We start from the raw sequence: 12,243 nt of genomic DNA on the forward strand, positions 1-12,243 counted from the left end.
GTGTTGGAATGAAGCCTTGTAGCTTCCTTGCCCACTATGTCAGAGGCAGTCTTATAGACACCATAGGGTAGGAATATCCTTTCCTGAGTGTGAGAAGTTGGTCTCTCAAGAGAGGCCAATCTTATGAGTATCTGCATCAAAGACTTGAGATCTGGAGCTTTTTAAACTAGTGAGAGTGCCGAGTGCTTTTAGAAAGGACCCTTATGTTATCAAACCTTAACACTGAGTTGCTGGCATGAGGTAAGGTGACTCTCCTGTGGCACGTGTTGAATGTACTGTGTACGTTCAGGTGCACAGGTGCCATGTCTGATGTACTAAAGAAAAGGAAAAGTCAGGCCCACCTTGCTCTTAAAATATTTGCAATCATTACTGTATTGAGTACAGTATAAGGACCACTTTGGCTTTGGTCTTAAAACTGGATACAGATATCCATTTTTTCCCCCTCCATTTCACCAAGCCTTTACTTAAAATCTTCAGTGTCTTGTCAAATCTAGCTCTGTATCAGATGCTAGATTATTCCTAACATTTGACAAACTGGAGTTGAACTAAAGGCTCCAAAGGGGGAACTTTCTGGTCTTATTTTAGTATTTAAGAGCAAGATTTGCTAAAACTTATTCTACTGGGTAAATGGTTGACTGAGTCAAGAACAGGATATTACCTTGTGCGTAGTTTTCAGTAAAGTAAGTGTGGTCTAGTGTGTGTTTCAAACAACTGCTCTGCCTGTGCGATGAAAAATAGTCTTTAAAGGTCTCTTTGCAGACTGATTTCATTGGATGGATACTTAATGCTGTGAAACGTGATAGGATTAACATAATATTGGTGGATTTCTTGAATAGAATTTGTCTAACATTCCTCTTGTGGTTGAGGCTTTATTTTCTCTCTCACGTTTATAGTTAACCAGCTCAAGTTTCTTTAGTTGAACTGATTTGAATCTCAGAAATCTGCTGAAGATCATGCTATGAGACAGTGCTAGGTAATGGGGCTGGAAAGGGTCTACTCTCAGAACAAAGTGTCTTCTTGGGTGAATGTGGTTTTGAGGTAGAGTTATGTGATCATCCATAGCTTTGTCTAGACAGAGTAAAAATCATGGCCTTAACACAAAGGGTGCTGTGTAAAATATGAAATGATTCCAGAGTGAACCTGAGCACCGTATTGAAGGACTAGCGGCCAGGTAACTAACTGCCTAGGATACTGATGGTTGTGAAGACTGTTTCAAACGATTGGATCTTTGAAAGCTTCAGCGTGCCTTAGTTTCTAGGATCAGAATTCGTTCTCCTCTCATTTGGCCGTGCTGCTAAAGGAGAAATCTCTTAATTTCTATGAATACTTGCACATTTCAGTTATTTCTTTCCCTAGTATAACCATTCACGGGGGAGCAAATTTGTTTAGATTTACAACTTCAGAGCCATCGTGAGGAAAGGGTGATTTCCATGGCTGTTTTCATAACTCCAGGGTGATAAGCAGTGAGCCTAAACACACTTACTTGGACAATTTCACATGCACTTTTACCTCATTTTTTCCCCTCTTCCAGAGTAGTTTTTATTCTGTACTCCCTCCCCACCCCCACAGTAATCCTAAGGGAGAATTTGTCTAAGTAATCTCAGAAAACTGTAGGAAGGGTGCTCGACCCGAGAAGCTTCTCCCACTATGCTCCGGTGCTGTTACCTCGAGGTAATTTGGACAGCCATGGAATGTTTCATGCTTTGTATAGTGATTATCTGTTCATTTTAAGGTCTTTCTAATTTAAAGAAACATTCCTCAGTGTAACATTTGGGAGGGGATTCTTCCCTCTTGTTAGGTTAAAGATGTGCTTCGTACCCTTTGCTTGTCCCATTTATATAAGAAAACTGTCCAGCACTAACGGTTTGAGTATCTCCGTCTACTATATAACATGCTTTCCATTTTTATGTTGTTCTGAGAGGTTGGAAATTAGGGGATACTGTTTTCAAGGTTCAACTTCACTATCTTCTGCATTGGAAAATATTTGGGCTATGAGAACTAGGGGAAGGAAAGTTTGAATGCGTATGTTTTTTTCTAGTGAATGTGTATTACCCACATTGTCCTAAACAGAGAGTGAGCTAGAGAGCAAAAAGTGGATACTCACGAGCCTTGTGGTTGGTGGAGAGGTGGTTCATGTCTGTGCACTCAGGAGTTTGGGAATGGGGGGGATCACTGAAAAGAGACGTGCTCAGAAAGTCCTGAAGTTTAAAACGCTTTGACCAGCTCTGGCTCAGGAGGGTGGGCCTGCTTGTAGAACTGGAAGTGAATAACTCTTTTGCAAGCACTAGCAGTGAGTGGGTCCCATCTACAGGGTTCCAGGACCTGGAACATTCAAACAGAAGAAAAGGCTGAAGCAGCTTGCACAGTTGCTTCTTGAACTTCCACGAGGCTGATTCTGACTTCAAGATGGAACATTGGAGTTTTGTTTTTGTTTTTGTTTTTGGAACCTGCTGTTGCGCTTTGTGTGTTTTGTTTTTGTTTTCTCTTTGGGGGCCTCATGGGAAAGAGCTTCTGAACTCTCTCCTTTGTGAACTTCCACTGTGTCCCTGTATCGTCCCTTTTCTTTCATAATGTTGTAAGTTACATTTTCATTAAGCCCCATCACATCTTCTTTACTGTAAAAATATTAAAAGGCTGTTTCCAAGTGGGACGGCTACTGAAATTCTAATTATTGCAGACATATTTTTGAGATGTAAAAAAAATTTAAAATTAAATGATAAGTCTTAGAGGCGAGAGGAATAAAATGGATGTAAACATTTACATGGGATGCATTAGAATTCTGCTGTGTGTATTGTCTTTTGGTTGAAACAAATTATGAACAGTGACTAATAAAAAGTCAATACTCAATGATTTAAATTTTGCTTCCTCACTTCTTACAAGTGGATTAGAGAAGCCTTTGATGAGTTCTTATTCCAGAGCTTTGAGCTAAACTTACTGACCTGTTAATGTTCCTTTTACACAGAAATCTCACCAAGAGAGGAACTTGAACAAATTTTTAAAAACTTGAAGTTACAGAAAGTGAAAAGTGCAATTGGAAATTTTAACTAGTGATTGTTTCCATGCTGGTATTCTCCACATGGGTGAATTCTCAAACAAGGCAAAGAAATCATGTCAAGATGAATTGTATGTTAGAGGTGGTCATGAGCTTTTAGTTTAAAGCGTCTGTTTGTGACTTGTTCAAGTTTATCTGTGACCAAGAAGAGGAAGGCTTGACCAGCCAAATGAATTCTGTTTCATGATGTATTTTATATGAACTCTTCCATAGAAGTGAGAGTGGTTGAAAGTTGGGAGCTTATGTGTTCTAGTACTCAGATGATCCCTGATAGTCCCTTATTAAGAAGAGGGAGAGTGCGATAGTCCCCTAACTGAGAAGTAGAAGGAAGTAGGCCTTGGCAATTATCTAATTTATGCAGAAGTGCCCTTTGGTGCTGTTTGATAAGTGACATTTCTATAATCTTTTCTTATATGTGGCTTAGTTAAAATTCATCTGTTTCTAATATTAAATTTACTTGACACCTTCATCTCCATGTAACGAGAGGAAAATATGAAAGCTGCAGTAGAAAACGTTAGCCAGTAATAGACTCTAGACATTTACTTAATACAGTGAATAGTGTTCAGATTTGAACTTCCATCCAGAAGGACCAAATTAATTTTTATCACTTTTTTTTTTGCGCTACGCAGGCCTCTCACTGTTGTGGCCTCCTCCGTTGTGGAGCACAGGCTCTGGATGCGCAGGCTCAGTGGCCATGGTTCACGGGCCCAGCCGCTCCGTGGCATGTGGGATCATCCCAGACCGGGGCACGAACCCGTGTCCCCCGCATCGGCAGGCAGACTCTCAACCACTGCGCCACCAGGGAAGCCCAATTTTTATCACTTTTTAAAAGTATTTTTCATGCTATTTCCTTCCCTAGTTCAGTTGTCCCCATATTCAACAATACAAAAATGTTCAAGGAAAAAAAATCCTTCAAACCTGGAAGCTAGGTAAATACAGCCTGTGTATTTGAAACTAAGGAATATCTAAATCTGCTCAATCTGTGGTAGAAATAACAAAGGATTTAGGCCTAAAGATGGCTTGTGACCATCAAAGGAGTGGGAACTAGCTATAAAGAAGCAAATGTAAGCTCTTATGGCTCCTCTACCAAAATCTTACAGACATGAACTCTCCTTCTCCAGACCTTTCCATTTTGTAGTGAAGATTAGGAAGAGCTCCTGGGATAAAGTGTGTGTGTGTGTCCCTCCCCAACCCCTTCCAGGTGGAAAGAGAGGTATGCACAGCTGCTTACAGGAAGGATACAGAAAGGAGGGAGTCTAATGACTTCTCTGTCTCTTGGCTTGATTCAAACTGATTTTTGTAATGATGAACCTGCAGTGAGGGCAGATGGATATGTGCACAAAAAAATCCCAGAGGAATTTATTTTTAGGGTTAGTCTGAGCTGTTTACCATTTCTAGAAATTGTAGTTACATAACCCTTGGCATACATAATGCACACTGCCTTGAACTGGGGGAGGACATGAATATGTGACCTTTGAAACAGTATAAAATGTTAATGGCAATACATGATCTGAAAAGAAAACTCAGAATCAACTGGTTGTCACCACTTAACTGAATTGGGTCTTAAACCATGGAGACCTTTAAAGAGAGCTGCATCAGGGGCTTCCCTCGTGGCGCAGTGGTTGAGAGTCTGCCTGCCGATGCAGGGGATACGGGTTCGTGCCCCGGTCCGGGAAAATCCCACATGCCACGGAGCGGCTGGGCCCGTGAGCCAAGAGGCCACAACAGTGAGAGGCCCGCATACCACAAAAAAAAAAAAAAAGAGAGCTGCGTCATAAATTATCCCTAGCAACACCTGGGTTTGTAGCTTTTTTGTTGTTCTCTTTTTGAAAGAGGTACTACTGTTGTTGAAGAAGTAGTAAATACATAACTTTTAGCATATGCTTATATTCTGAATTGATGCTTTAGCCCACTCTCCCATTAATTAAAAAAAAAAATCATCTACCACTGCTGTTCCCAGCATGAACTCAAATGCTGGTCGTGTGACAGGATCCTTCCCCTTCAGATGATAAACTAATAAAGAGCTTCTGCTCGTGAGATCTGGAAAAGGTAATGTGTAGTAGTACCTCAAGAAACAGGCTTTTAGAAGCACTTAATTCTGAACCACATTTTCATTCTTTTCTTTGCCTGTCTGCCCTTGGTCAAGTCCACTTCTGTCTCCATATTGGTGCTTATCCCTTACATACCAGTGTTCTTGCTGGAAGAAGTTACCCAATAAGCACTGAAATGGGAATCTAACTACTCTGAGTAGCTTTCTTGAAAGTAATTTCAGGGTAGAAGGAAAACCCAGGAGGTAGACAACTTAAAGAGTTTTTTTCACTTTACACCAGACTCACAGAGACATCATTTTAAATTCACTAAAATGAGACAAAGAAATGAAGATGACTGGAGATTGGAGTTTTGGTATATACAAAGTAACTCATGAGAGGGGAGAAAGTAGTGACCAAACTTTCACAGAAGAAATAATTTGTACAGAGTCAGAATCTTTGCAAGAGTCAAATTTTGTCTTGGAATTTAAAGTATCTATAAATGCATACATAGAAGAGGGGAACAGACTGCACTGATAGATGTCAAACTCTCTTGTTCTAAACCTACAATTAAAATATTCTTAACATATTGGACTAGGCAAGCTGAAGCAATGGTTAATAGGTGATACCATTTATACCAATTATTCAAAGCACAAGAAATTTTTTTTCTGCTAATTCCTTAGAAGTTGCCTGAAGATTCAACACCTGTGTAGGAGGGGGAGACCTAAAAATCCAGAGGTCTAGAAGGTTTCCTAAGACAATTTAGAGCAGAATTAACAAGAGGACTCTAAGGAATTGAGTGTCTCTTAAATTTGGAAATACAGAATAATAGTGACACCTATGAATCACTACTATGTGTCAAGCACTTTGTATGCATTTGCAAAATCTTCATAATAACTACTATACTGACTAATTTCTATTTCACAGCTAAGAACCAAAGGCTTAGATAAAATAGTTAGCACAAGGGTATAGATCTAATAATAAGAGGTAGAGCTGAAATTTGGAATCTGGCTGTCTGATTTGGCCCACTGGCCAGTCACAAAGCTATCACTGCAGGAACTAAAAGAAAATAATAAAAATTTTCTGAACTAGAATTGCAGATAATAAAATGGCTTTCAGACCAGACCACATTACTGCTTGAAGCAGAGAACAATATTCTGATAATTTTACTACATGAGGAGAAATTAAAATGTGGCTGGGAGGTGAGATGACATTTTGTACACGAGGTGGGGTCGAATTTGCTGAAGAAGGCCATGAGCATCTCTAATAAGGAGGAGAAAGGGCCTTGCTAAGGTGAGTATTCTCAACAATTCGTTCAATGGCTTTGTACGTGAGGGTGACAGTCCAGTTTTTTCTTTTTCTTTTTTTTAATTGAAGCATAGTTGTTTTACAATATTGTGTTAATGACTGCTGTACAACAAAGTGATTCAGCTATAAATATATATACATTATTTTTTCATATTCTTTTCCATTATGTTTCATGATAGGATATTGAATATAGGCATCCGGTTTTGAAGTACAGAGGGAAGGTCTGGGAAAGGTCAATTACAAGAGCCACCCTTGGCGGAGGGCAGCGTCCTCGCGTCACTATTGACAGGTGCAGCCCTCCACCCCCGCTTCCTTGTCCAGCCCGTACTTCGGAGGCGGGGACAGCAGCAAATAATACTCCCTGTACCTCAGTCCTCCAAACCGAGGGCGGCCGACAACGGAGGCCCAGCCCTGCGGTGGCGCCGGGCTCCGCCCGCGAGGTCCCCGGCCGCCCGCCCAGCGGCTTGCGGCTCGCAGCGCCCAGGACGCACCGGGCCCGCGGCTACGCAGGGCCGAAAGGGCTGCGGGTGGGGCGGGGCCGGCGGGGCTGTGGGTGGGGCGGGGCCCGCGGGGCTGCGGGGGGCGGGGCCGGAGGGGCGGCGGGGGGCTGGGCCGGCGGGCTGCGGGGGGCGGGGCCGCAGGCTGTTCGCGCTCGCCTCCGAGGCTCCGTGCGGCGTAGCGCCGGCCGGGCGTCCCTGTGCAGCCTCCACCAGCCGCAGATGGGGGAGGTGGAGCCGGGCCCCGTGGGCCCGCTCGAACCCCCGGAGCCGCCCGAAGCGCCCGCGAGCCGCCGGCCGGGCGGGATCCGGGTCCTGAAGGTGAGGTGGGCGGGCGGGTTCGGGTTGGGGAGGGAGCGAGAGCAGGGAGAGGCCGCCCCTACCCCGCGCGGTGGCCGAGGCAGCCGGCGACCCCCACCTCGCGTCGGTCAGTCAGCCTTGCGGTTCAGTCGCCCCCAAAACCCGGCTGGAGGGGCCGCGGCACCCGCGGAGGCCTCTGCAGCTGGCCCCCGCCGAGGCCGCGGCCGCCTCCGTCCCCACCGCTGCCCATCCCTGGCCGCGTGCCACCCGCCTCGCAGGCCCACGCCTTGGGGCCGGCGTCCACCCGGTCGCCGCCGCCACTCGGCTCCTTCGGGACCCCGGGGCCCGCCTCTGCCTCCCCCGGTTGCGCACGGGGCCCCAAGGCCGGCGGCTCCTGGCCCGAGAGCGGAGCTGATAGTACGCAGGGCTTTCTCCCCGGACACCTGAAGACATCACCCCAGCGGGAGGATGGCGGCGGTGATTGGCCGGGCGCTGCGGTGTGCTGGGGCTGCGCCGGCTGGAGTGGGCCGCCTCTGCCCTCGGAGCTTACCACCGAAGTTAAGACCCGCTTCTCGCTCCGGAGCGTGGGCCTGGAGAGAGAATTCCCGGAGGAACTTAATCTCGGGGAATCGCTGGGCGTGTTGCAGAAGGGAGGAGGGGTTGGACAAAAAGGGGCATTCCTGCTGGCGGGAGTGGGGCTGACAATCCAGAGAGACGGTGACGGGGGAGCAGTTATGCAACAGGCAGCTAACGGGGCTTTTTTGGCAGGAATTGGGGGGGAGTAGGAGGAAATGAAGGCAGATGCAGGCATGGGGGGGAGTGGAGTCTTGAAGGTGATGACAAGAAGTTAAAATGCACAGGAATGTAGGGTGACAAGGGGACAGTGAAGGTGGTTAAAAGGAGGGGTTGTGGGAGACACACTGGATGGAGTTTTCTACTAGCCTTCGAAATAGTTGGAGAGAAATTTTTCTGTAGGTCAGATATGTAAACTAGGTGTCCTGGAGATGGAGTGGAATTCCTTCTAAAGTTCTAGAAGAGGAATCAGCAGGCTTTAAAACTTGCCAGAGAAAACGAAGAGAGAAAAGAAAATTTAGATTTGACGTGTTTCAAAAATACTTTGCAGGGCTTCCCTGGTGGCGCAGTGGTTGAGAGTCCGCCTGCCGATGCAGGGGACACGGGTTCGTGCCCCGGTTTGGGAAGATCCCACATGCCGCGGAGCGGCTGGGTCCGTGCGCCATGGCCGCTGAGCCTGCGCATCCGGAGCCTGTGCTCCGCAACGGGAGAGGCCACAGCAGTGAGAAGCCCGCGTACCACAAAAAAAAAAAAAAAAAAAAAAAAAAAAACTTTGCAAAACAATGAAAACGCATAATGTTTAAAGATTCATTAAGTAATACTTGTTCTTTGGGATTGAGGGTGCTCACTGTATACTCGCTACTAAGATTATACGTAGGGCATCACAAAGAAACAACAACATTGAAAAAAATAATAGATTTGAAGCATCTGGTGAATCCATGAAACAACATAAATTAGAACTCTAAAAGATAAAACTTTTTTTCTTCTAGTACCTCCCAGTCTTAATGCAGCGACTTAAATAACTTTTCATAGTTTATCTCCACTTCTGCATAGACCTTATACATATTTACTTTAATCATGTTTTATATTAAATATAATTACATTATATTAAATATAATTTATATTAAAATTATATTTTAATTAAATATAATTACTCAAAGGCTTTTGGATATTTAGTTAAAACTGTAAGGTCACAAAAATGTAAATTGTGAATGAACTTAAAAAGTTCTGCTGGCCTGGCTTATCAGGAAAGGGCAGGTCTGAGAGATAGGTAATGCCCTCTGGCCTAGAAGGTAAACAGCCTCGGCTATTTTTACAACTGTTTTTTTGGTGGGGAGAGAGTGAGTTGTGGGAGGGAAGGAATTGAGAAATGAGGATCTTTTTTTGAAGGGTTCAACCTTCCTACACTTGCAGGAAGTGGTCCAACCTACCACTGGTTCCGTGGGGTTCAAATCTGGGGACCATTAGAAAGAGTCCAGAAATTGATCTTGATTATAGTGCTGAGCTGGTGATGTGGGAGGCTAACAGTGTCTTAGACCTTTGCATCCTTGCAAATAAATGGGATTGGCTATGAAGAATAGGTGCGGTGTGTTCTACAGACAGAAGTTCCCTTCAGTAGCTGAGTGGTTGAATTTTGTGTCAGGTGAAACTGGAAAGGAATATGTAAGTAGAAGACTTCCAGAATCGGGAAGAAAGCCGTAGTTTCCTACATGTTCTTTTCTGAAAACCCTTTTAGAAAGGCTTACCATTCTTTTTTGTAACTCTTTTATACTTAATACCAAATCATGAACATCATTATTGTCAAAGAGTATAGATCTTCATAAAAAGGCTAATATAGCTAAACTGGTGTAACTTTAGCCAGATTAGATCTAGGTCCACCGTATGGCATACTGGAAAATTTGATTCAAAATGTGGCCCCAGATTTATTTAGCAGATTGCTATTTATTTATTTGTTTAAACATCTTTATTAGAGTATAATTGTTTTACAATGGTGTGTCAGTTTCTGCTTTATAACAAAGTGAATCAGTGATACACATACATATGTTCCCATATCTCCTCCCTCTTTCGTCTCCCTCCCTCCCACCCCTCCAGGTGGTCATAAAGCACCGAGCTGATCTCCCTGTGCTCAGCGGCTGCTTCCCACTAGCTATCTATTTTACTTTTGGTAGTGTATATATGTCCATGCCATTCTCTGACTTTGTCCCAGCTTACCCTTCCCCCTTCCCGTATCCTCAAGTCCATTCTCTAGTAGGTCTGCGTCTTTATTCCTGTCTTGCCCCTAGGTTCTTCTGACCATTTTCTTTCTTTTTTTTTTTTTTTTTTTTTTTAGATTCCATATATATGTGTTAGCATACGGTATTTGTCTTTCTCTTTCTGACTTACTTCACTCTGTATGACAGTCTCTAGGTCCATCCACCTCACTACAGATAACTCAGTTTGGTTCCTTTTTATGGCTGAGTAATATTCCATTGTATATATGTGCCACATCTTCTTTATCCATTCATCTGTTGATGGGACACTTAGGTTGCCTCCATGTCCTGACTATTGTAAATAGAGCTGCAATGAACATTTTGGTTAATGACTCTTTTTGAATTATGGTTTTCTCAGGGTATATGCCCAGTAATGGGATTGCTGGGTCATATGGTAGTTCTATTTTTAGTTTTTTAAGGAACCTCCATACTGTTCTCCATAGTGGCTGTATCAGTTTACATTCTTACCAACAGTGCAAAAGGGTTCCCTTTTCTCCACAGCAAATTGCTATTTAGAATATAGTCCTTTATAACTGTAGTTGGAATATAAGTATGAGATTTTTAATACTCTTTAAAATTATTAGGAGTATCCTTGAAGCAGAAATTTCCAGATGTTTGGAAATTTGGAGAGTTTTTTTTTCTTTTTTTTTTTTTACTCAGTCTGTAGAAGAAATGAAGTTATAATTAATCTAGTCAGTGGATTCTGTGAGACGTGTTTTTTCAATAATAGTTTCAGGTTTTTATCAAAATCATGTGTGTGTATGGCTTTTAAAATCAATTACTACCAAAAAGATTTTAATGAACTGAAATATTCTTCCCCTCTTTATCTCATCCACCGCTTCCAAACTATTCCTTAGCATGTATATTCCTAGAGATGAGCTCATATTCTAAAGTTTTGAATGCAGAAACATATCTCCTACTTTAGGATATTTCACAGTCTAGTAGAACTCACTGAGTATGAAGAGTTACTTCAGTAGATCCTGTTCTACCATGCATACCTTAGAGTTAGTTCATTGGGCGTTTAATAGCTTATCACCTTTGAACTGATCAGAGCCCTCATTTTTAGAGGGTTAAAAGTGTAAAACTGAAGTGGGTACTTAAATCATGGCTTACTCTGAAGATTTCGGCTTTCTAGAAATATCTTTAAGTCTTAAGTGTGCTGTTTATACACTTGCTTGATGTGAGGGTGATTATAGTTATGTTCCCTTTTAGAGAAACTTGTCTGTAGTTCTTATGTAAGAGTAAAGGGAGGAAATAAAGCATTCTCCATCTAGCATTTCCAGTGGAATAGTGATTCTAAAAGCTGCAAGCATCTCAGAGGACAGAAGTGACCTTTCCAACATTTACCTGATGGTTTAGGCAGTGGAGAAGGAAGCACTAGGTAATTCAGCAGTAACTAATGATAGCTACACAGTCCATCTAGATTGTTGCCAGAAGGCTATGCTTGCTTGGTATCTAGGCCTTTAAATGCCATTGAACAGGTTTAAGAGAATGATATCTACTAAAGTTCTAACTCAGCAGTTTATTTTCATGGGGTGGAATATATCATATAAACAGGAGATACATTCTTTGACCAACAACACATGGGTTTCAACAGTGTAAAGTTCTTAAAGACTTTATGTATAGTCTTAAGGGAAATAGATATACACATTAAAAAATGACTGTTACAAATCCTCACAGAAGAAAAATCATGGATGAACTAATGTAATACTTCCTGGGGTCTGCCTTGACTTTTCTAAGATTGATAAGGTTAGTGGGATATTATTTGACCTTAAAAAGTTTTTTTAAAGAAGCCTTTTGGTGGATGTGTGGAGTGGTGTCCACTGGCCCTCTCTTAATAGCAGTGAGCAAAATTTCTCTCCACTGAGTGCAGAATGCAGAGCTTCCTTGTATAAATGTTACTGCACTGTATAGAATACTGTTTTCAGATGGTTCAGTTGATCTTTACCAAAGATTAAAAAATAAGGAATATTTAAAATCACTGTCTAATTATGCAGGGGTTAAGATTATTTAGTGGTGCAAATATGATGGTCCCTGTGTTTATAAAATACGTGCTCAAAAGCCCTTTGTTAATTCTGAGATGTTCAGCTTTGAGAAAATGCTCTTGATGAGAAGAAAGACACCTAGTTCCCACGTGTAGCAGGGGTTTATCCTACTTATCTAAAGTTAGAATCAGTAATAATCCTCATGGTTTTGATTAGCTGTACTCAAATCCCTAAGATCTGTAAAATGATCGA

At 42.7% G+C, this 12,243-nt stretch overlaps 1 protein-coding gene across 4 annotated transcripts in view; it reads left to right on the plus strand.

The window, feature by feature from the left end:
• The first annotated feature begins 7,048 nt into the window (after nucleotides 1-7,048).
• The window catches only part of PHLPP2 (PH domain and leucine rich repeat protein phosphatase 2), a 75,259-nt gene continuing 70,064 nt past the window's right edge, over nucleotides 7,049-12,243 (plus strand). For 3 of the 4 annotated variants that reach the window (XM_060083712.1, XM_060083714.1, XM_060083713.1), the window contains exon 1: nucleotides 7,049-7,205. In XM_060083712.1, coding sequence (XP_059939695.1) covers nucleotides 7,107-7,205 — 99 coding nt within the window. In that variant the 5' untranslated portion in view covers nucleotides 7,049-7,106. The remainder of the gene's footprint in view (nucleotides 7,206-12,243) is intronic. The other variant, XM_060083715.1, reaches the window with a different exon arrangement.

This window comes from Mesoplodon densirostris, chromosome 19 (assembly GCF_025265405.1).
Source record: "Mesoplodon densirostris isolate mMesDen1 chromosome 19, mMesDen1 primary haplotype, whole genome shotgun sequence".
In the NCBI taxonomy this organism is placed as follows: Eukaryota; Metazoa; Chordata; class Mammalia; order Artiodactyla; family Ziphiidae; genus Mesoplodon; species Mesoplodon densirostris.